We start from the raw sequence: 26,809 nt of genomic DNA, 5'->3' as shown, positions 1-26,809 counted from the left end.
AAATTACGGGGTTTTTTTCCAAGAAATACATACATTGATGATTAAAGTATAAAATAAGTAGATCCTTAAGCATCTAAACTTAGTAGATGTTTTAGAGAAATTTGAGTCTACATAACAATGATGCTTGGAAATTAGTGATGAAAAAAATTGAAGATAAATTTAATAATAGATTCATTTTAGGATTAGTTATTTTTGTTTACTTGATATGTACACTGCAGCTGATAGTATAGTTTTATAGAAAAATATTTTTAACTTCATTGGCGTAACATTATTTGGCAGTTAAATATTCCAATGAAATTCTCACAGTAAAATTTGCATTCGTAACATTATTTATCTTAAATTTTTTCGCAAAGTATATTTTAAAAATAGGAAAAATATAAGATAGTTCATTTCATTCTAATTTAATCGAAAATAATTTTGTTCCAGACTTATGAATTTATAAATACGAAATATTCAAAAACCATTTAAAAGATTCAAATATCAATATTATCAAAGAAAACCTATTTCAGTAAAATATTCACAGATATTTCTCCATGAAATAAAAATAGCTGCTATTCTTAAATTTGCTATAACCTATATTTAATTCTTTTATATTTTATTTACGTCACTTTGCTAAAACGCAGACATTTTTTCCGCTCTCTAAGAAAGTGAAAAGACGCATCGTCAGCTCTTGATTAACTGAAAAAGATAACTCTTGTTTAACAAAAATAAGTTTTTGATGAAACGGTAGGATTAAGGAATTTCTGAGCCAAAAATAAGATTAAGATCAAAGTCAAGATAAATGCTTCAATGACTACCCCCATGTAGCGCTTTGATTGTGTTAAAAGACCTTTAATCATTTGAAGCCTTAGAGCAGATTAGTTTTGGGTAAAGGTATTGTTTTTCGTAGGGAAGTATATTGATGAGAACATACTTATTTTTCTTGTGAAAGGATGAGTTGATGAGTTAGAAATAGATATACATATTTTATGTGCGCGATTGCTTTTTATACTACTAAATCGAATATAAAAAAAATCATCTAAATACGTATTGATATTTATATGTATATATCTATCCCAATATATATATATATATATATATATATATATATATATATATATATATAAGTAACTAATCTAAAGTAAGAAATATTTTTAAAAACGAAACGAAATAGTTTCGGAATCGCAACTAAAAATCATTTCTTACTCAAACTAAAACCAAAAAAAAAAAAAGGAACAGGAAAAACTTCATAGTATTTAGAGAGCACAAATGCAGCTACAATACTTCTAAAACACAGATGAATTGGGACAAAAGTATTAAAAACAAGTTAATAGGAAAATCAAATAAACCAAATCAAAATAGAATCCGGCCTGAAGACTTTTTCAAGGGTCACCATCAGGCAGGGATTCAAAAAAATGGATTTTTTCTGTGAGGGAATGCAGACAAGAAAGTCTAATAATGATTCCTCGTGACCCGAAAATCCCATGAAATTAGGCCTAAGAGATATACCATTTTAACAGAAAGGACAATACAAATCAACAAATTAGAAGAAAATAACCACTAATAATAAAAAATACAATATATATATATATATATAACCTATTAGATACAAGGTGAGCCATTAATTCGTCTAAAATTCAAAAAACTATATAATAAAAGCTTAAAACGTTAGAAGAAAAAACATTTCTGTTTGCTGGAATATGTTCAAAATGTTTCGCATTTTTTTCCATCAAAAATGACTTAAAAATAACTCATAGATGGCACTCATACGTCAAACCGAGACGGTATATGCAAATCGGACAAGCTATGAAACACACGGATGGAAATGAAATAATCATTTGATGCAAACAGCAATTTACCGTTACCGGAACGAACATTAATGGTTAAAAGTTTCTTTAAAAACGATGAATCCATGACTAAAGTATTACGGAAGTTCCTCACTTTGAAAGGAATCAAGGACATATTTCACTGAATGGGATACTGAATTTGGTATACCATTTTGAGAAAACTGGGAATTTAGAGGATCGTCCACGAAGTGCCTAGCCATCCGTCAGTGCGGACTGTGTCCTTATTTTACAAAGTACCATGGGGTATTTGGCAGCCAAGATATCAAATGGGAGTAACAGTGTAAGTGAAGTGGAAAGACTAATGGTGATTTCCGAAACTTCGATCCGACACATTCTGCTGAGAATCCTGAAACTTATCAGTTTCACGAATTATTTATTGCCAGCAAATTCCAATGGAAAACAAGACTTTGCAGTATCGGCACTTGCACAAATTAATAGTGACTCACAATTGTTATTGAAAATCATGCGGACAGAAGATGAAAACCACTTTTTATGTCATGGTGACGCCATAAGCAAAATATTTGTATCTCGGCTACACTGAGTGCACAAACAAACCACTACACCCTCTGCGTATTACTGTTTGATGTGGTTTCACCGCATCTTTCATTTTGGATCCTTGCTTTATTGAAGAACGTTGTTCCACATCCGATTGGAAAACCTGTTCCGTAACTGCAGAACATTATCTTACGCTGCTGCGAATGTAAGAGTTTAAATTATACGTTGAGCCTGATTTAAAGCAAACACGTGCTTTACTGCCGTCCCCTACATGCAGGATGGTGCCCCCTCTCACATTGCTTGTTACTTCAAGACGTTCCTCCTTGACACATTCACTAAAGATCGAGTAATAAGCCTAGGATGTAAGAATAATTGACCCTAATGATCACCAGACCTTACTCCAGCAGACTTTTGGTTGTGGGGATACCTGAAATCCTGAGGCTACTGGTGCACTCCAGCCATTTTGTGAAACAGAAAGATGCCATTCAATGCTTCGTCAGTGGCATCGATTTTGAAATAGTACGTTCAGTTGTAATAAGCGTAATAACGCCGTTCAGTTGCTTATATATCTCGTGGTGGCTGCCATCTTGAACATTTTTTGCTTTCAAAGAAAATGTGCTGTCTTAGGTTATTACGCTTTCTCATCCTGATTGGGTCTGTCAGTCATTTTTTGAATCATTTTTTAATGAGAAAAAAGTCCAAAAGCTATATGAACATAGTTCCTTAAACTGCAATGGTTATCAAGCATTACTTTTCCTATAATGATTTTTTTTATGTTTGTATGATGTTAAAGCACACCCACACATATACGTCACATCATATCACCTTTTTATGAATAACTAAGTGCAGAATCCACGGCTCCGCAATTATTTACTTATTCTATAAATTTGTAAAAAAACGCAAAAAAATCCTATTTTTTATATCTATTTTTTTTTTTTAAATTCTTCCATTTAATCCCTAAAACGTTTTAATGATACCAAATTCTAATTAATTATAATGAATTAATTACTACTCTACAGCTTTGAGAAGACCGACAATTTAAGTTCCGCCATTTGGCTCATATTTATGCGAAAAATAACTAATACGCTTATAAAATAAAATAGAATCTTACTTAGAGAATTCAAGCTAAAAAAAAAACTATGAAAAAACATATGACACGGCAACAGGGCGAATTATGAATTTGAAAAATGCTGAAATGTCAGAAAAAAATGAGGACGGAAAGAAATTGCAAATATTAAAAAAATTAGTATTTAATTATTGCAGATTAAAATCTTTCATTTTACTTTACTTATTAGAAGTAAAATCAAAAATGTCTGTAAAATGCCACTTTAATGCTAACTATGGCAGAAGGGCACAAATGATATATATGATTAGATAGGGAAATAGATTTAACAGGAATAAAATTAATAAAAATAATAATAGCTAATCTAAGAAAAATAGATTTGATATAATTATGGAAAAAATAGTTAAAAATCAGATTAAAAGAATACGACGTATAAAATTCGCTGTCACTATAAAGCTAATTTTTCGAATGTTTGAATGGCGCAAGATTACTTTTTTTAAGTGATTTGTTTAGAGGTTATAAAGAAAAGGCGTTAAATCTTTTAACAACAGTTTTACCCATTTTAGAGAGGTGTAGAGACTTTTAAAAAAGCAGTTAATTTTTATGTATGCGAAGGAACATATGTACTAAATTTCGTTAGAAACTCTCAAGATGGATGGAATTATATAAGATTCAAACAAGCTAAGAAACAACCGAATATTCAATTTTATATATAGAAATTTCTATATAGTTGTTTTCATAATTTATTTTTATGTATTAATTGTTCCACTCTTAGCTTTTTAATTCACACAAGAAAACAAACGTTTTTTAAAGATTTTTATTAAAAATTTTTCATTTTGGAGTTGATAAATACGTTTAGAAATGCTCATAACAAATAAACTGAATTTGGAAAAAAAGCACTTCGGGTTCAGAGTTGGGCAAAAATTGCTCAGTAGCCGTCAATTGAAATCTTTTTAATGGAGGAGGGGGTGTATGTTGCCAGATTATGTTGCAAATTTCTCAGATAATGAAAACTTACATGGAGCTATTCTTTTAAAATAAAGCGTTGAAACTTAATGAGTAATAAATGATATTTTTCAAATAATTTCAGTTTTATATACTTTAACGCGCTGAATTCTAAAACTTTTCTTTAAAATTTTAATAAATATACCTGAACTCCCTGAGACGAGGGAAAAAATAATTAAGTTTACTTTCGGGGTCATTTGTAAACAAGGTGAGTGAAACCACTTGCAACAGAGACAATTTGAGATGAACAGAAATATGATTATAATACAAAAGTTGCAAATATAAATTAAAATTAAAATTGGATATATCATTGATAGGAAGGAAAATTTTAATTAAGTGAAAATGACCTTTTTATTTGTTTTGTAAAAATCTATTGCAAATTAGATCATGCTTGCCATGATATGTTAATATATGAGCTGTTATTTATGCAGTCATTATTTTTTTTACTTGCGTGCAACTGTTCGCATTCGAGGAATATATATTTAGCAGGAATTAGATTTACTTATTTGTGTGTTATCATTATATTCAGAGAAAAAAAAATATTTTTTTTTATATATAGGCAATTTATTTTTCCGATAATGGTAAATATTTTTACAAATGAAAATCGATTACTATTTAACCAAAAAAATTAACCAAGATAATGTATTTAGACTTTATAATATTTTTGTTTTTTATTGTGAAGATGAAAGAAGAAGAAAAACCAATTTCATGAAATAATTAATTCAAAAGATTTCGTTTGAGAACAGGAAAATCAAACAAATAATTTGCAATATTTTTTTTTTGTTTTTGTTTTGCTATAAGACAAAAGTAGTTTGTTCATGCACATAAACCCAATAGTTTATGATTATCTTTTTATTTATTATGATAATGATATCATCATACGGAAATGTACCAAACGATATTCAAAAGTAAATCCAAACCTTTTAGTTTCGTTTTGCCATTGATATTACACTCTAGCATTTCCTCTCTTCACTACCATTCTAAAGACCTAATGCCCATGCAAAAATTTTGCTAATATATTAGTTTTAGAGGATTCAAAGATGATGATTTGCGTTTGGTTCCAGTGACAAGAAAATGTAAGAAAAAGATAACAACACCAGCTTTAAAGACAGCGAAATACAAAAATGCTAACATTCTTATATTATCTTTTATTTGTATGTTTTGTTTTGGGATTTTTAATATGCACGAACAATCATACTAACTGTGTTCCTGAGGGACATGGAGAGGTGTTATGTCATGCACTAACAAGGTATGAAAAAGGTATGACAAGGTAACAAGGTATGAAACAAAGTAATCTATCAAAACAAAATATTCCCTAAAATTTTTAATGAATTATAATTTAAATTTATTCTAATTGTCTAATTATAAACAATATGGAACACATGCTTAAAAACCCAATTCTGAATTTGATTTGCTGAAAAATTTTAGGTCAAAATTTATCTTACATTTTTATTTTAGTATGCTTAAACCATATGCACATTCACTGTATGCAAATTTATTTTTTACATAATGCTACTATGTTTTGCATATAATTAATACTATCACTATAACTTACAGAAATACAGAACAATAACAGAAAAAAGAAGAAGAAAGAATAAATTTTTTTAAAAATATTCATTTTTATTTTTATATTATCTTTGTGAATTTCCATACCAACCGTATCAGTATACTTAGTATAAAATTTTCATGGGGACTTAAATTCAATTTTCATTTTTAATATTTTATAGGAAGAAATTATTAATCGACGAAAAACAAATGAAATATTGATTGATAATGATTGATAATTCGTATAATCATTATCACATAAATAAGTCTTAAATGATGATAATCAATAAGTGATATGATTAGTTCTACCTGAATAAAAACATTGTTTCATTTATTTATATACAAATATTTATATAAAATATAAAATTGAAATATTGATTGATGATGATCGATAATTCGTATAATCATGATCACATAAATTAGTGATATCATTACCACATAAATAGTATATCACTTAAATGATGATAATCAGTAAGTGATATGATTAGTTCTACCTGAATAAAAAAATTGTTTCATTTATTTATATAAAAATATTTATATAAAAAATAATAAATAAATAAATATATTGTCATATTTTGTATAAACATTATTTTAATTTTATATTATATTTTATCCATTTATAATATATGTACATATGTTTTTTAAAAGTTTAGAGCGCAAAGTAGCTTTTTGTCCTTTAAGATATATAAGAAATAATATCTCTTTCATACGATGTTATAAATTACTAATAAGATAAATGCAAAACACAAAAGAGGATATTGATTAATTCAATAGTTGAAATAAATTGAAATCGAATGCTCCTTTTTGTTTAAGCACTTTTTCATAAAATTAAATAAAAGCCTTACGAATTAAAAATAACAAACTTACAAATAGATGGAAGCGCAATTTCACATGTAAACATATCAATTTACGACATATAATCTTTATGTCCTTCATTAATTTTTAATATTCAGAATGCAATCATTTCAAATTTGCCATTGTCTACATCGTTTCTACATTTGATGCCTGAAAGACATGTTTGCTCGACAAAACACGCAGAAAGCCTATTTATTTTTGGAATGAGGTATATTTTTAGAATTAAAATCACTGTATGTCGTGAGATCGGACAGCTGTTCAAAGGGTTTGGTGCTTGAAGAATATTTAACTAAAATGCCTTCAGAACTGTCGTGAAATATGATGTGCTGGAGCAAATGAGACTAATGAGAGTTTAAGGACTTTATGATAAATTTAGCACGAAAAGTGGGATTTCAGTTTGAAATTATGATCACTTTTTTTCCTAGAATGTTTGAACATTGCTGAAGGCATATTAGAAATTAATGGTTTAAAAAAACGCTGAGAACAACATTGTGAAAAATTAAATAAATATTTCTTTTATTTAGATAAGATTCTTTAAAACAGGTTTTGATGGTATTCGAAAAGGTATATAATTTGATCAAAGATAAAAGGAGTTTGATGACTGTATATTATAATTTGATACAATAATTTTATAGCTTAAGTTCAAGAAATGATCTGTAATTCAATAACTGTGCAAAACAAATAATTGTAGAAATGAAATTGAAACTAATTCAAAATAATTATTAAACTTTTAATTTCAATAATTATTTTATTGATTTTTGACTAATTAAATTACTAACTATTTTGAAATTGCTTATTTTTTAAACCTTATTACTGTTATATATATCTACAAAAATTTACTTTTATAATACAGAATTAATGTTTTAAAAAATGTTAAATCAGATTTTGCAAAAAATTAGTATAAAGATGATTATTATGTATAGATAATTCTAGTTTTCTTTAATTCATAGATAATGCTAATTAAGTTTATAGTATAAACCAACACACGAAGAAATCTATTTAAACAATGAAAGATAAATATTATACAGTTAAAGATTGCATTTAATAGAAATTAATAATAGTATTTACAATTCTTTGAAGTTCAATTCAATTCGAAATGCCTTCATCAAAATTAAAACATTTTATTTAGATGAACACTAATTTCTCTAGATATCATTTTTCTTTGATCTAATTATTATTATGTATGATTAATATTTTAAATAAATAATTTCTGATGATAATGATATTTATATACCACATAAAATATACGTAAGGCTGTCAAAATTAAAATGTAAATTGAATTAAAAATGAAATCTTAACTTTCGAAATATCTGTGCTTTTTGTTTCATTTTTATAGAAAACTGCAGGTCACTATTTCGGTTTTAAAGAGATATGCTTTTAAACAGTATTCTAATAGCAGAAGCATATATCATTAGCTTAGATTGAAAAAATACTTAAGAGGTATTTTTAATAGTAAAATTGGTTTTTAAATCTATAGAATTATTACTTTAATCTCATATCTATATGAAATTCTAAAAGTTTATATTTATTTTAATCAATGCTTTGTGAAAAGATAAATCAGACATAAATTCTGAAGAAAAAAATTATAAGAATTTATGAATATTAGAACTCCATTCAAAATTATTAAAACATCAATTATTTTATGTAGGTGAAAAGCATCAATTATTTAATGACATTATCTTTGTGCATTAAGAACTTCTTTATTATTCTTCAGTGTGAAGTTAAAAAAATTTCTGCTTCCTAAAAGCTGAACAAAATATTCGAAGAAACTGCGCCAACAAAATATTCGATTTCCTGTCTGTGTTGTCAAGGTAAGAAATGTAGAATGAACTTGAAAAAAGTTGAGTTTTGACCTTTATAAATTTTATGTTGAACTAAACTTAAAATTTAAATACCGATTATTTAAGAAAAATGAATAAGTTTTATTTAATAATATTTTTTCTCGTTGCAAAAATTTGAATCAAGTGTAACAATGCTTTAAAACTGCTATTATCATTCTGGTTTAGAATAGGCGTTCAAACCTCAACCTATCTAACCTAAAATACGTAAAAGTTTATATATATATATATCAAAATTTTATATTATTCATTTTCAAACATAATGTAAGCAGTCGTGTATTTTTACATATAGATTAGATTTAAGCAATTGTTTTATATAGTAATATCATTTGACTGTAAAAATGGTAAGTATAAAATAAAAATCTGGTACAACTTTAAAAGTGGGAAGCATAAAATAAAAACATGGTACAATTTTAAAAGTGGGAAGTATTAAATAAAAACATGATAACTCTAAGTCCAATATTTTGCCTTGTCGAATGTTTATTTATACCACATATCTGGTTGCCATTACCATTGTAAAATGTTAAATTCTACAATATTGATATTTAGTACTGAAACTTTTTGGCGATATTAAAATAAGATAATTATTTGAATTTTAACCAATAAAAACAGTTTTTCAAGTTTAAATCCAATACATTTCCAATGAAAAAATAAACATGATAGAAACGTTGTTGTATCAAATACTGTAACAATTTAGCATCTCGCATGTATTAAGTAGTTGAAGAAAACTTTAACTATCTTTATAAAGTAGTTAACATATATGTATTCTAAAATAGATATTTAATGGCTTAAATACCATTGAACAGTACTTAATGAATTATAATTTTAATTTCTTTTTTCAATGTTAACTAGATTCTAAAAACAAGGTAATATTTTTGAGGTTTTTTTTTAATTATTATAATTTTAAACAAAACTTATCTTAACTTATTTAAATAATATCAATTGATAATATCCTCATGAGTGTTTAAAATGTTTTTTTTGTTTTTTTTAAATAAGTATGATAAAAAAATATATCAATTATGCATTTTTCATCAGAATATACACATTAAGAAATATCCTATAGTTGCAAAAGAGAAGAATGAGTAATTTTAAGGCTTATTTTTACTTTCTTTTGAATTGTTTAATTTTAATCTTTACTTTTTCAAACATTCTGCTACCCTATCCTTAATCTTATTCTCGTATTAATAAATGTATATTATTTTTTTAAATATAATATAGAAATCTAATTCATTGATATTAAAATTTTATTTTATATTATGAAATTTGATGATATTTGAAGATGAACTGTTATTTTAACATTTTCTTAAGTATTCTATTTGTAAGACAATCTCTTATGAAAGTTTTTTATTTGAAGTGTACGATTTTTGTTGTTTTAATTATTCTATTGTATTAACAATGTAGCATTATTTTCACAATAAAATCCTGGCATAAAATCTTCAATAAATTAGTAGTCTAAATTCCTATTATATTATTAGTGTTATAGTATTCATATAACACTATTAGTAGTAAATTCCTATTCCACAAAGCTCTCATGAGCCTTATAATATTGTCTTTTTTCCAATTTATATGAAAAAAAAACATCTCTTTAACCTTCAGTACTTTTTAGGATGGCAATAATATCAATGTTTCTTTACTTAGAATCATTTTTAATTTCTCCACTCGTATTTTAAGAATTTATTATTATGAATTTTAAGTGTAATAAATCCACATCCTACGCAAGTAATAGGTAAAATACATCATAGAAAAAAAATCAGGCACTTTTGAAATAAACTAAAATAATACACATTGCAACTCTGAAAGTTTCTCTAACTTTTAAACTTTTTTAAAAATTTTTTACAAAGTTTCACTCATTTTCTCTCTCTAGCTTGGATATTAACACCGTTTAAAGACAGAAAAATCAAAACGCTTTCAAGTGACCAGTTCTGTAAAAGTAACACTTACTTATTCTGAATTATGATTTTTCTTTCATCAAGCATGTAATTAGTTGTTAAAATCCTCGAATTTTTGAGAAGAAATATAAAGATAGAAGAAAGAAATTATAAGAAATAGGCAGCAGAAATTATACCACTTTCCAACAGTTAAAATATTTCCGAAACCAACTTTAAATCCAAAAATCGAAACTTTCAAAACTTTTATAAACTTTCTAAACCCACTTCCGATAGCCAATATTCCAATATTAGATAATAGAGAAACTATTAAAGACTTACCCAAACAGACCAGCAGTATCAGGGAAGTCCACAGGGGATACGGCGGCCCGCAAAACTCTTCGGCCGCCTTTTCTCCATTGGCGGCCGTTCCGTTTAGGCACCAGTCCATGCCTGTCAACCGCCACTGAACACCACTGAACTCCCTTTCCCCTTTACAGCATCAACCCGTCCCCTGTTCTTTCTGCCGCTCCACCTAGAACGAACGACAGCGCCGCGAGAAGGGTCCACGGATCTGCCAAAGGAACTGCTGCTCTAATTGGTTTACATCCAAAATGGGAGGCATGCTTCTTAAACAATGAGTGACAGCGTCTTGATTGTTGATGGCAGCAGTGTTCAGATCTCTTGTGGGGGGGGGGTTAGGTCGGACCTTTAAAATTTGAAATTGCTAATTGCTTTCAGCAACTTCAATTGCAAAGAGAAAGTTTCATTGTTTTTTGAAATCTCGTTATCAGATTAGATATCGACATTAATTTGCGTTTCCCTTTTAAGTGAGAAATCATATTGGTTTTCTAAACTGTAAAAGCCTGGTAAATATTGGAATCTTTTAGAGGAAATTAAGGTAGTACCCATTTATAAGACAAGAGGTGTAACATTTAAGTGATTCCGACGCTTTGCTTTTTAAATTTCCAGTTTTTATTAATAAGAAGTTTAATAACTGTCTTGTCAAATTTATTCTAATATATTTGCCATATTTAAAATGGGCCTGCAAAATTAGTATATTTATATAAAAAAATGTTAAACTTTTAATATAAGTAACGTTTTGGAAATCTCTTTTCTTTCATTTATTAAATCTGTAAATGTAAAAGCAGCTTTTTTTTTTTTTTTTTTTTGAGAAGAGAAAGACAATAATTTTAAATCTCATTAGTGAATTAGAGGTCTTTTTTAATTTGAGTTTCGTCTTTAATAGCAAAGAATAATAATTTAATTAATTTTACTTTCATCTTAAACAGCAAAGACTTTAATTTGTGAAATGAAAAAGCTAGGTGAAAAAATAGAAATCTTTTCGCAAAATGTGATTTCTATTCATTTATAGGAAGTTAAGTATAAAACTTTTAATTTATAAAAAATGTAAGCATTTCACTTCTTCAATTTTAATTAAAAAGAAAATTACAGATTCTTAAGACATCATTGTAATACATAATTCATATATTAAAATCTGCTTGGTATAAATTATAAATAAAAGCAAAAACGATATATTTGTATTAAGTTAATGTATAAAACTTCTGTTCAGACATCATTTATTTGTTAAATCGCCAAAATTCAAGATTTCTAATTTATTTCGGTATATATGAAGAGTAAAAAAAAATATATTTGTCCTTCTTTGTTATTTTATTAGTCCATTAAAGGTCATTTGAGTATTATTTTTTATGTTAAATTATGCTATTAGCTTTGGATATAAATCTGGTAATATTTTGAGGAAATTAGACAAGGATTCTTTTTTTTTGTCCTTGATAAAAAAAGGCAGCATTTATCCAATAATTTACTTTGTAAGCTTACAACATTTTATTGGAAAGAATTTACATAATTACAATTCATCCATATATTGCTCATGCATTTAATATCTACAAATAACTTAAACAAAGTCATAAACAATACATCAATATGAAATTACAGATTGTTTTTTTTTTCTTCTTGCATTTTTGAATAGTATTATGACTATTGTTGCTAACATCTTTATTTAAATTTTATAATAACCCTGCGAGCTTATTAAATATAGAAAGAAATAATGGATTAAATACTTTATGTTTGTTTTTTTAATTTCATTAAGAAATGAGAGGTTACCTATATTTTAGGCTCATTTTAAGTTGAAATGTTTTCGTTAAATATAGATACAGAGTATTTTAAAGATACTTTCAAAATAATTCGAATAGTTATTGGTGAGATAAGAAGCTTATTATCTAATTCATTAATATTTCAGCCATTTTATTTACCTAACAAATGAGTTAAGGAATCAACAAATATGTAATTTGCCATTTATAAAATATATTTCAAGATGAATCCAATATAGTTTAAACAAATATGCAAGAAACGTAAAAAATTGGTAGAAATTTATGTAAGGTAATTACAAATCAAATCTAATCTATTCCTTTACTTGCTTTGTGAAGCTTTTTTTTAAAAATATTTTCATTCATTTTTAAAATTTTCGAACTTTTTCAAAATTTTATCCATGATTATAATTTTGTTATGCTATTTGTTAGTATATATCAGGAACTTTAGAAATTTAAATCTCATGCGTAGTTTGAATTTTTGTAATGGTTTAAAAGCAAAATAAACTATTCGACTGGCATTTACATTTAAAGTTAATTCTACAAATCAAATGGAGGCTTTAATACATTAGATAATGATATTAAATGTTAAAATTCATTACTTTAAATTTTTTAGATAAATTATGCTTTCAAATTTATTTACATACATTGTTTTTACAAAATAAATTCTTCAACTTTTTTTGGGTTGGATTATAAAGATTTACTTTATTATTCATCTAATTATTTTTAATTGCGGAGTTGCAGTCCACTTTTCAACTTTGATTTATGCATTTAAAATTAAACTCCCTTTATTTTAATCTAAAATATCCGAGATTGTCTAAATTATTATTTCATCCGAAAAAATAATTATAATAAAAACAAGAAATGTCCATTATCTCCTATATTTTCTTCAGTTTAATCATAGGAATTAAAATAATAGAAATTAAAAACAATCATAAAACTTGGAAAATAATAAAAAAGAAATATGAATAGCATACGAGTAATATCTAGATGAATTAAAGATATGACATATCTTTGATTTCATTCTGTTCTTACAGATTCATAAATCATTTTTAAGCTATGCGTTTATAAATACTTCTTAATTTTTATAGTAGAAAGTAATAAAGTAAATATTTTATTCAAATATTTTAAGGGAATTATAAAAATTACGTAGTTTGTTCCAACAAATAATCTGTAAGACAAAAAAAAAAAAAAAAAAAAAAAAAAAAAAAAAGATTATGTCGGATTTTTTTTTTTCCCAAGTCCAATTTTTATAAATGTTATTTCGAGGATAATTTCATCTCATCGCAGTTGTTGAATTGTTTTTATTTATTTAGAAGTCTTTAAATTTCAAATTTAAAGTACAATATGATAGCCGAAAGCAGAATGTCTATAGAATTTATTCATTATAAACACAAGTTTATTTTCAACGAAAATGTTTCGTAACTGAATGCACATTCTTCTGCGTTCTCGTGAATGTTATGGAAGGGTAAACTCATGAAATTTTTAAACTGTAACATTATTCAGTAGCATTCGTTGAATCCAAATTTCTGGATCAATAAAGTTTACTGCGAAAACTTTTATGATACCTTGCAGCTGTTTTATAAAGTTTAAAGCTCATCATCTTGACAAAATATGCAAATTACTTGCAGTTTGTTGGTGAAACATATGATCCATTTCATTAGCATGAAACAGCAGTTTTTCACTTTGATTCATGTTCTTAACGTCGCAAAACTTTAATCAAGCATTTTATAACCAAAGAATAGTTTTTTCTCCTTTTACAACTTAAAAATGAAAATCAAGGTAGCTATCGTTAAAGACTCAATAGAGCACATCTGCCTTTTGCCATTTTTTTTTTTTTTTTAGTTTCTTCGATACGATGTACTAAAAGAGAAATAATTGTAATTATTAAGAGATTGTGACTGGAAATTTATATGAATTTCTGAATTTCAGATTATTCTGAGTAAGAAAATTGGATTTTCAGATTATGTCTGTTCTTCCGTAAAAACGATAATTTAAAAGCTCAATAAGTTATGCGATCGTAACACCAAAAAAGAACATTTTGGAAAAATCAGTCAAAAGAAGTCTATCAGCTCTTTTTATGTGAACACGATGTTTTCCCAGCTAAAAGATATATGGAAATCATATTTTCTTTTATTACTATGATTGTGTGATTTGCACGAATTAAAAAAACCTTGTCGATATTTTTTTTTCTTATCTGCATTATTTTTATAAAGGTAAACACGCTAATTAAAAAACAGAAAGATGTAAATAGGTAAATTTTAGTATGAGAATTATCTCAAAATGTATAATTATATCAACATGATGATTATCTGATGTCTTTTGATCTTTGAATGGGTGTGTTAAGATTATAATAAAAAAATAAATAAACTTTATTTTTGGGTTTTAATAAAAAATTGTAAATGAATCAAATTTTAAATCATTTTGATCAAAGAAACCCGTCCAAAATGTATACTTGATTATCTTATTTGTATTATATATGCTTAAATATATATGAAAATAGGTACGAGCATCATGCCACTAATTTTAATTTCGGGAATTTTGAAATTTGACATATTTTGAAGCTTTTTTTTATTATTATATTTTGAAAACAAAATTCCAGAAATTAACAATCCTGTTTTCTTAATATGATTTTATTGAATGATCCCCTTTGTAATCACTGAATTTTAGAAAAAAATGATATTTATTCACAGTTATTTTAGAAAACATACACATTTAACTGTATTTAACATCACTGCAAAATTTGGACACACCATATTAATTAAGCAAAATAATTTATAATTTTAGGAAATTTCTTTGAATATCAACTGCAATGGTTTCATCAAATAATTCTTTTAAATTTGGGTAATTTTTGCTTACACAAGGAATGCTTTATGGCAAAAATTATTTTTAGAGATGACATTTATTTGTAATTTGTAAGAGAAATGAATGAATAATTAAAATTTCTGTCAATATATATTTTATAAATGCCAGATGAATTGTAGAGTTTTGTTTCACAAATACAACATGCTTTTATAAGTATACTATTTACTCATATTCAGTTTTTATATTTAATTCTTAAAGATTCTTTAAAGGGCTGTTTATGATAAATCTTGCACATTGATTAAATGTTTTTTTAAGCGAGTTTTCAAAATAAGGCTTATATGGTTTATACTAAACATAGTAAATTATAGTAGAAACTTAAAGATTATATCACCATACTACGAATAATTTTTCAAATGTGATTTAAAAAAAAATTATGTTTAACAGAATCTTAACATTTCAAAAAAATATATATTCTTGTCTATTATTTCTTGATATAGTAATTTTAAAGGTTTACTACTGATAAATTCAAAAATTATAATCCAAAGAAAAATATCACATGGATTTAAAAGTCTGTACTCATAAAAAAATCACATTTGTGCTGATGCATTAGGGACAAATCTTTAAGCAGAGAATTCCATTCAACATTTGTAACTTAGAAGATGAAAATGTACACTTAAAGAAATATTTTTAAAAACTCTTAATTTAATTTCATGTAATTAAAAATTAAGAAAAATGTGGACAACTTCCCAACTAAATTCAGAAAACATTGGAGCATCAATTTGGTTTTTTTGCACCATTTTAAAATTTAAAAGAATTTTCTTTTTATGGCACCAATTTAATTACTGTTCTGTTTACATTTAAATTTTTGCATATAATTTTTTGAATAATTTTTAATAATAGATTTTATAGTTAAATTAAATTAAGTCCATTTTCATTATTTTGTCAAAGATTTGATAGTGTAATTGTCTTTCATAATTGAAAGCTAAAAAAAAGAAGAAGAAGAAGATTATGCTGACTATTTGCACGAAAAATAAGGAAACTGCACTTTTGGAAGAAACATATTGCTGTTTGAGATAGATTATCCAAATACTTGTGTTTTTAAAAACACTGTGATATCATTAAAAGCACAGTTATTAGACAATCCTTTGTAAAAAAATCCGAGCAGAAACCTTCGAATATGAGAATTAAGTTAAGTTAAACACATAACAATATTTAAATGCTTTAGGTTCACTCCAAAGATGGCTATTTATAAATATTATCCATAATTTTCAATTCGCTATCTAAATATAAATATTATGTGCTTTCACGAATATTTTATAAGTAAAAAAATAATTTGTTCTGAATTTCAAAATTTTTTTAAAATATATTCCTTAGTTGTAAATATAAAAGGAAAATTGCACACAATTTCAAAGTATACCTGAATCTATTTTTCAAAATGAAAATAGAAAAAGGAGAGTAACTTATGGATGTAGACGAGCGGAAATTTCAAGGGGTTAAATCCAATATTTCCTGAACATTTACGAAACGTTGCACAGAAGAAGACGTTTGAAAAATGTGCACCTGTCTGGAGAAAGTAATAGTTCTTTTTCGCCTAAGTATATTGCAGACACACCACAGATGCTCTTCTTAATGATTTGTGATAGTGAGATAGGAGAAGACTGAAAGCTTAATAGTTAGGAATTATGGTTAACTTAATGACTTAGTGTTCCGCTAATGATGTATATTAAACTTCTTGGTAGCTTTAATACGCATAAAAGCTGTGAAACTCTTACTACTGTCTACATCATCTAAGAGAGAAAAGGAAATTTACATTTTGTCTTCGTGTGCAAGCTATATAAAACTAAATTTAGTTAAATAATAAAATATTCCAAAATAGACATTTCAGTCTGTGAAATAACCATTGTTAGTTAATTAAGTACTCCAAAATAGACAGTGAAATAACCATTGTTAGTTAATAATAGTAAAAAGCACTATTTATAATAATCAAAGTTAAAAGATATTTTTATGAGACAGATTTTTATTGGCCATTTTCCCATGTCTTAAACTGTACAATATTGTTTAAAATAAAGAACTGTTACATTGTTTAAAAAAAATAATTGTCATTGACTATATTGTTTAAAAAAAATAATTGTCATTGACTATATTGTTTAAAAAGAACAATTAATTTTGACATATTGTTTAAGACAAATGTTTTAACAATTGTTACTGACTTTATTGTTTGTTAAGGATATTGTTTAAAACAAACAACTGTTACTGGCTATATTGTATGCTGACTATATTGCTGAAAACAAACAATTGTTACGGACCATTTGCCTAAAACAAATGTTTTAACAATTGTTACTGACTATAGTGTTTAAAACAAATAATGTAATTCTTGAAATTTTGTAAAACTGATATTTAAATATGACTATTAACATCATTGGTGATCTATTTTTCTTCCGAGGTATAAGACAGTGTACCTCAACTTTTAGATAAATATAAGTGATGCTCTTTTAAAAATCAATTCTAAAATAAATATTTTTAAATGGTATAAATAAATGCCAACTCTAGGTATTCATTTAGTCTAAATTTGTTAAATGAGTAGTCACATCGAATTTATAAGTATATATTGCAATTCTAAAATTTTGAGTTCATTATTTCGAAATTATAAGTTAAAAAGAAATGAATAACATCATATATGTTTTATTATCTTTTGTCGAGTTCTCTTATAGATTTCCTAATCATACATACATTTAGTTTTCAATGCAAACAATGCTTTTAATATCTCTAACATTCGAAACAATGCATTTCAGTCTTAAAATTCCTAATTCATTAATGTTTGAAGAAAATAAACCATGCATGTCATATATATAGAAAAAGATATCCTCTGTAAAGCGGCCGCAAATAACAGTGTAAATGGTATATTTACAATAGTAGTGAATTATACTCTTCATAAAGCAGAATTAGAAGCATTTAATATCATGAATTTCTACTTGATGCTTATTTTATGATCACGGCTGTATGATTATGTGATTATGTTTTGAAGAAATCACAGGCGTATTTATAAGAATCATTCAGTATTTCTCAGCAATCTTATAGTGACTCTATGAATTATCGGAGGCAATGTTTCAATGTCATAGGCATAACGACGGTGTTTATAAACTTTCTAAGAGATTGTGAATTTGTTATTAATCCTAACTTGTTTATTCATTATCAATTAGTTATCATTAACTTGCAATCAAAGTGAATTTTGAATAACTGCCATTACTTTGCAATCAATATAAAAGTTTTAACTCCTTATCATGCAGGATGTGAGAAGAAACTAATCGAAAAGAAAAATATCGAAGAAATAGTTTCTTTCGAACGACGATGATACTTGTCAGAAAGCGGTAGCTGTTCTTGGGTTTCTGACCAATCACAATACATTATTTCTTTTGTTTCCACCTACACTCGTAATTTTCCTCCATTTCAATGGCATAATGCTAGCGTATTTAACCTATAATTGTAGTCTAATGGCAAATTTCAAAGGTTCGATGCAGATTCTTATGAGTATCCTTCATGAACATGGCTTAGATGTTATCGATACAAATGATAGCTTAAAAATTATAGACATTTTTTTTTCAAAATTCAGTAGCGGTGTTCTGCCTCAATAATTGTGATTATTCAAAATCACGCGGCTTGTGAATGAAGTGTTAAAATGGAGAATTAAACAAATATCAGTTCATGAGAAAAACTGATTAAGAAATTTCGTAGATGTTTAATTATCAAAACAATAATCTAAATTACTACTTGTTGTTGAAAGCTTTGTAATATTAGTGAAGAATTTTCTTTTATTTAATTCGTACAAATCAAACAAATAAATAAATGTTGGTCTTTTGCCTACTTTCATGACAAATCAGAGGAAATATTGTTAACTAAATATAATCTAAATTTAAGTTAATGATAAGCTGAAATGCTGTAGGATATATCCATTACGATTAAAAGTATCAGATGTCATTAATTAAAATTCAATATTTTAATAACATTAATGTAATATATTTGATTTAATTTTTAAATTTTATAAAGCTTTCATAGATAATAAAATTGCTATATTTTGAAATTATTTAAATGTTTAATTAATATAAAAATTAATTAGAAATTATTAAAAAATGTTGCTTATAAATAATAGAATTGAGATTGAATTCAAGTGGAAAATTCAATGGCAAGTTTATCTCTCTCCTGATGTCTAGGTTTGAACAATCGAAACCAATAAAAAGAAAAATGGTAAATTTTTAATTAGAATATTTATAAAGATTCATAAAACTTATTGACAAACTCAGGTATTCAAAATCAATCGGGGGTTTTTTTATTCATAAAGTACAAGTAGTACAATGTGAATTACAATTTTTTAAAATTGCTGAGAAATATGTTAAGATTGTTTCATTTATTTTAGAAAATAGTTTCAAATTTCTTCAAAATCAATTTTTTAAATGCAAAATTGCTTTAATATTTATTTTAGCACATTTTCTTATTATTAAATTGAATAATTAAATATAATAAGGTTAATGAATTCCTAACTTTCAAGTTAAACAATATTCAAGATGCATCAGGTGCACTTAATAGAATAGAACAATCATTCAGTTTTCACACCTCAGACAAATGCCAAAATTTCTTTTTTCCCTCGTTCTGCAATTCATAATTGATATATCAGCAGTTTGTTAAATATCTCCATTTATAGAAATTGGGACATTCTAGATAGTATAAAACAATGAAATTTGAGCTCCTAATAAAGGAGATTACTTTTAAGAATAAATCATAAGCAATGAGAATTATGGTATAAGTAGAAGAAAAAATGATTTATAAATCCATTTCTTACTTCATTCTAAGCCTCATAAAGATATCATGATTTATTTGGCTCCATTATAAAAAAATATAGTTTTCAGAAATAATTTTTTAAATATTTTGTGATAATCTACGACTTCATACGACTTACGATCTACAATCTTACTTCATACGATAATCTACGACTTACAAGCTAGTATCCTCAGAAATAAAATTATGAATGAAATCACTCCTAAGTTAGTGTAATATGTGAATTAAAGTAAAAGATTAAAAATCATTTTCATTTTCAGACACTCAGAATAAAACTTTAAAGAATACTGAATACAAAAAGTAATAAAATTATATATATATATATATATATATATATATATATATATATATATATATATATATATATATATATATATATATATATATATATATATATATATATATATATTGGTGGCCAAAATTGTGGACACTCTTGAAATTTTTATGTTTCACATAATACAGACTCATACATATCATTTTAGAGAGAATTTAACACTGATTTCAATACAAAAACCAAAATTCAAATATTTGCAATACAAAAAATGTTTGGAGCCAATAATTATCAAGATACATTAAATGCTGATGACTGTAATGAGTTATCAGTCCTTAGTAGGGTAGCCTTTATTTTTTATTACAGCTTCACACTGATGTTTCATTGAGCTGACGAGTGAGTGTTTTAAGCTTTTCGTTCATTATTGTATGATGCCAGGAAACGATTATAGTCTCAATTAATTTTCTTTTATTTAATGAACGCTTCATATGTACAAAACGTTTAAGCGGTGCCATAAGCTCAATAATTTTGAGGTCAGAAACCTTTTTCTTGGCCATGAAAACAATGCAATGCTCTTTGCACTGAACCACACATTCGCTATTTTTGCTGTGTGGCAAGGAGCCGAATCCTGCTGAAAAATAAATGAAGCATTGTTGTGAAAGAAATCACTGATGGAAGGGGTAAGTTTTGGCTCTAGAATAGTGTCAATGTATTTTCTAGCATTTAATGTCCCATCGATAACATGAAGGAGACCAATACCTGCTGGCATACCTGACCAAATCATGACACTAACTGCGTTCTTCATAGTTGCCTGAATGTAGTTTGAATGTAAATCTTCGTCTAACCTATGTCTTACATATTTTGTCACCACTAACGAATAAAAATATGTTTGTTTCATTACTCCGTATAATTTGTGACCACTGATCATCTGTCCAACTAATCTCACTTCCCTTGCTCTCTATAATCTTTTTATACGCTGCTGCAAATTAATAACGATATTTTTTAATTCTACCTCTTAGACCAACATCTAATGATATTTTACTGATTATTCTTGAACTGACATAAATGCCAGGATCATTCATTGGACTTCTGATGGCCGCTGATGATATTCTTCTATCTTGGAGACATAGTTTTTTGATTCGTCTGTTATCAACAGACGTAATGCACCTTTTTCGCCCATTTCATGCTTTGTTTTTTATTGAATTTATCTTCTGATATCGTAAACAAAACTTTTAGACTCCAGATGTAGTCACTGAACCACCCACCTCTCTTGCAATTTCAGCATCGGAAAGACCACATTCATGTAACACAATAATCTTAGTTATCTTTCTAACTGTCCAATCTATTCTTTTATTTAATATCATTGCTTCTTGCCTAAATATTAGAAATATTTACAAATATTCCAACTATATATTAAAAAGTTTAACAAAATTTCAATTTGATTACATAAAAAAACAGTCTTCCTTCTACAGAAAAAAGCCCAATAATGACTTGTTTTAACTTTAAACATGATATCAGCTTCGGCTAGCAGTTATTAACATTTTTTTTTGGTACCCAGAACAAGAACAGTGATTTGTAAGGAAAGTTAGAAATTAAAATCCACTTCATTACTGTGTTTGTTATTCATATTTAAGTAAGAATATTTTTTTTTGTAATATTTGAATTTTTCTTTTGGTATTGAAATCAGCATTAAATTCTCTTTAAAATGATATGTAAGAGTTTGTATTTTGTGAAATATCGCCTTTTTTATAAGCATACAAAGTTAGAAAGCATTACGATTTTCAAAAGTGTCCACAATTTTGGCCACCACTGTAAGCCTAATCTAACTTATGATTTATTAATTTTTATTAATTTCAAACATTTTAGTTGGTTATATTTACGATCCATTTGAAAATATCCGGAGATTATTTCACAATTTATTTAAATTCCATCCTAACACCAAACACTTTAATGAATTTGCTGAAATCTTATAGTTCAAACTAATCACTATTGTAATCGAACTTCCACATTAAAACAGTTGGATAAAAATAGCCAAACACCTTTACACATTTTCTAATATAACGAGCACTTCTTGAACTATAGGAACTATCCGCGTTTTGAACATATATATTGGTTTTAGTTCCCACTCGAAAACTTTGGTTATCCAGACTTCTTCCAGTTTCTTCTAAATAAATAAACAAAAGCATTCATAAACTAGCTGTCTTTGACGACCAGCTTGTTACCAGGGAATATTGTATTTCTTATATGTTAAGCTATTAATATGGACTGCATTTGTAAAATATTTCTTTGTATTATTTAATAAGACTTAAAAGTTATGAATTTAATCTAATCAGATTACTTTAAGTTCACGGGCTTGCAAATTAGGACGTGTATTTACTACAAAATAAAAAGAGCAATGAAAACTAAACTCAATCAAGAAAAACATTATTTTTGTCTTATATCTGACATTTCCAAAATCACAAAATAGAATATGTTAACAAAAAAAAAACAAAAAAACACCTGGAATTTTTCGATAACAATCAAACACTGTATCAAGTTAAATTTAATAAAAAATTAAAATTAGAGGAAAAGGTTCATAAAGGAAATTGATTTCATTATGTAAGTAATTTTTTATTGTTTTAAGAGAGAATAAATACATTTTTGTGATATGATATTAAACATAGGTGAAAATACCAAAAAATGTGCTAAATGTTTAATTAGTTTTTGAACTTTGAAAAGTTACCAGTATCTTTTCACTTGTCTTGAAAAGAGCTTGCGTTGAATATCAACAAGAAAGGGCAAAAACTAAATTAATATAAAAGACATAAAAATAAACATTTATCTTCCTATATTTAAAACTATCTTAGTGCAAAAAAATTTTCAGAAAATTTCAAAACTCAGTATATTTAGATAAACTTTTATTATGTTTATCATTTTATAATTTCAGTTTTTTTTCCTTAACTATATCTACTAAAGGATAGGGGAAACATTTTTCATTCATGGTGAAAGGTCAGAGAACATTTTTGCAGACAAAAGATAAGACAGAGTGATAGAAGCTTAAGAGCCCTCGTTTCGAAGCGCCTTCCAATTTTCTTAACACTAAGCGATGCAAGTACTGAAGCTATGGATTTCACCAAATAAGCATTTATCTTTACATGACGTGAAACATCGTAAAGCAGCCTTCTAACATAATAAGAAACGAGTAGAAAAGTGGCGCTTTCAAATAGATGGAGCAGATACGTGCATCAAGTAAAACTTCAGTTAGCGAAAGTGACGTGCTGAGTGAAGAGCTCTTCCCTGATCACAGCAGATTGTAGTATCCGATCGATTTTCTGTCTGAGACGTTTGAACACGAACATTTAATACCTCCCTTTTACGACGAGCTGTTGAATAACTCTCTATAATACGCATGGATTGGACGAAATGCTGCATTTCTGATTTAACTAGCTGAGACTTGAGTGACAGAGCCTTTCAGTAGATGGTTTTAAGAGGATCAATTGATCTTTCTGCTTTCGATGAAAAAAAAAGAGAGAAAATTTAGATGCACTGTCACTTTCATGTTTTTATTAATGGAATGTAGATTTCCTATTAAAAGCTTTTGCCATTTTTTATAGAAACTTAGTATACTTTTTAGGAGATTTCCTGTTAAATCTGATCGATTGTTTTGTTGTATCGGGAGCAACTATCAATAAGCATTTCTTGTTGTGAACTGGGGTTACAAAACGTGAGCGGCACTTGATCCAATCATCCTATCCTATTTTCTAGGATTACTACTATGGTGGTGTTAAAAAATTAACAGCCTTATCGCTGATAATGGGAGATACCTCCTCACATTCATCTGATGCCAATAATAGTACCAAGTTTGTGCAATTTACAGTGTTATTAATAATATTGGCGTTGCTATCATTACTGGTCAATATTCTAAATACCAATATAGGGAAGATTACTCTGCAGACCACATACTTTCAAATGTATCATCATATACAACGAAGGCGAAGTATGAAACTGATATCCTGTGGACATTTTAACAAAATTTCAAAAAGAGAGGTATAATTAATCTCTTTCCGGTTTGTGTCATCAACTTTAAAACTAGTTATACATTTTAAGTGATTCTAATGATTTATTCAACTTAAGTTTGTTTCATGATATGCATGCCACAAATATGCCACAGAATATAAAGTCGTATAATTTTTAATGACCCTTTGATGTCATAAACCTTGACTCCTTCAGGAAAATTAAATTGTACAATAAATTAAACATACTTAAGTTTATTGAAATAATTTGACTGCACTGTCTATCAAATTTTGCAAAAAGTGTTTTGGCGGAATCAGGTTGGCATAATACATTTAATTTAGATGAACATAGATCAAATTTCCATAATGCATTTAATTTAGATAAGCATATGTCAAGTTGGCATAGTACATTTAATGAGTAATACCAAATGGTCGCCAAAATTGACTAATTTTTTTAATAAAGACAATACAATAATCATTTTGTAGTTAAAATCCCTGAGCTATTAATTTCTATATTTTGTATAAATCTATTCGACATAAAAAGATATTTTTTCATAAAAAAAGTTTCTATATGCATTATATAGAAAAAGTCCAAAAAGTCAAAAATGCTTCTGATAAAGATCCTTAATCTGAGGTCCGTAGATAGGTCCAAAGGTCCATAGTTTTTGTTTAATCGGAACTTAAATTCATATTTAGAATTATCACACTTCAGAAAAATTAATTTATTAGTATTTATTATTATTTTAAATAATTGTTTTTCCCCATATCATTGAAAAACGATACCACCCTTTTAGCAGGATTTGATTTATGAATTTTTTTCTTATAAGATCATTAGCATGGTTAATTGAATGAATTTTCGATAATTTCTAATCGTTTATTGTTGCAAATTTTACCCTAAGAGTGCGATAGTAATTACTTATATCTGATGTTCACTAATTAGTGAGGTTAAATTTCACTTCCACAGGAAATGAACGTTTTGTAATTTACTTAATTATTTGGCAGTAAATATTTTCACAAAAATTTTCCCTGGTAGCTTCGAGTAAATTAACTTTTACTAAAACAATATACTCAACCCACGAAAAAAATTCACTATGCAATTTTTAATATAAATTTATAATTCTCTCCTGAAGCAAATAGCGAATAAATAAATCTTGACTTATTAAAAACGTTGTTAATAATTTCGCAGCAGAACGGTCGCACGACATTCAAAGCATTACGAAAAAGAATCCCTTAAATGAATGTTCCCATTAATGAATATCTCTGTCAGCAAACAATAGAATAATTGTCGGAGTATGATCAGGTCCAATTACATCCATTGTCAAAAAAAGGCTTATTGACATATGCATGCCCGGAAAGTATTTTGCATCTGAGCGAATTCTCAATTCAAGCACTTTTCTTCGTGAAATGAATATATTTCCTATTAGACTCTCCGAAATCTCAATAAAAGAGAGGAATTCTCTTCTTCTTATTGGAAAACTCTCTATTGATCGAGATCTGATGGAGGAATTCGTATGGAAATGTCGTTGACGCTAGGGACTTGGAAGAGAATTCGTCGTTAACAGATGCGGGTATTTAATGTTAGAGGATATATGAAAATATTAATTTTTATTGTAGCCAGGGATTTATATTATGTATTAAACAAAGCAATGCAAATCCTTTTTATTTTCATTTTATAAGCACATTCAGCATTCTTAAGAAAAAGTATGTAAAACCAGATATCCAAACTTTTCAATGGTTTTATAATAAAAACAAGCATTAATCATATGAATCTGGAGTCTTTGAAAGTATTAAAAACATCGTGTTGTTATGAAATTTGTTTATGACAATAGAAAATACTGTGAATTAAATTCATTTTTCAACAGTAAAATTTATATAATGTTTTAAAATTATTTTCTTATTTTAAGTACCGAGAAGTAGAAAATAATATTTGTTTAAATGATGGAGATGAAAATAAAAACTTAAAAGTTTATTACACAAAAAAATTAGAATTTTATCAAATATATCAAACATTTATAATTTTTTTAAAAAAATGTGAAATAATAAAGAATTTTTTTTCATATTAATTATTGTCTAAATTTTTTATTGGTATTTCTTTCAGTTTAGCACCATTTTAGTATTTTATTTATGTATTTTTCAAACAAATTCTGACTTTAAATAGAATCAAGTATGGTTAAACAGAGTTTTTGATCCTTGCAATTTATAAAATCAATATTTGCACTTGTAAACACATAGGTGGGAAAAAACTGAACTCAGTAAGAATGAAGTAAGATAGATTAATATAGTATCATGCCCCAGCGGCACGTTAATGTGT

The 26,809-nt window shown here is 26.7% G+C and overlaps 1 protein-coding gene across 1 annotated transcript in view; it reads right to left on the bottom strand.

Annotated features, from left to right (window-relative positions):
* Window positions 1-10,960, bottom strand: part of LOC129966456 (5-hydroxytryptamine receptor 1-like) — a 103,914-nt gene extending 92,954 nt beyond the window's left edge. The window contains exon 1 of the mRNA XM_056080883.1: window positions 10,835-10,960. Within this exon, the coding sequence (XP_055936858.1) occupies window positions 10,835-10,943 (109 nt within the window). The 5' untranslated portion in view covers window positions 10,944-10,960. The remainder of the gene's footprint in view (window positions 1-10,834) is intronic.
* Between the last annotated feature and the right edge of the window lie 15,849 nt (window positions 10,961-26,809).

This window comes from Argiope bruennichi, chromosome 1 (genome assembly GCF_947563725.1).
Source record: "Argiope bruennichi chromosome 1, qqArgBrue1.1, whole genome shotgun sequence".
Taxonomy (NCBI): domain Eukaryota; kingdom Metazoa; phylum Arthropoda; class Arachnida; order Araneae; family Araneidae; genus Argiope; species Argiope bruennichi.
Note: the sequence above shows the minus strand (reverse complement) of the source record. Positions and strands in the feature narration are given on the sequence as shown.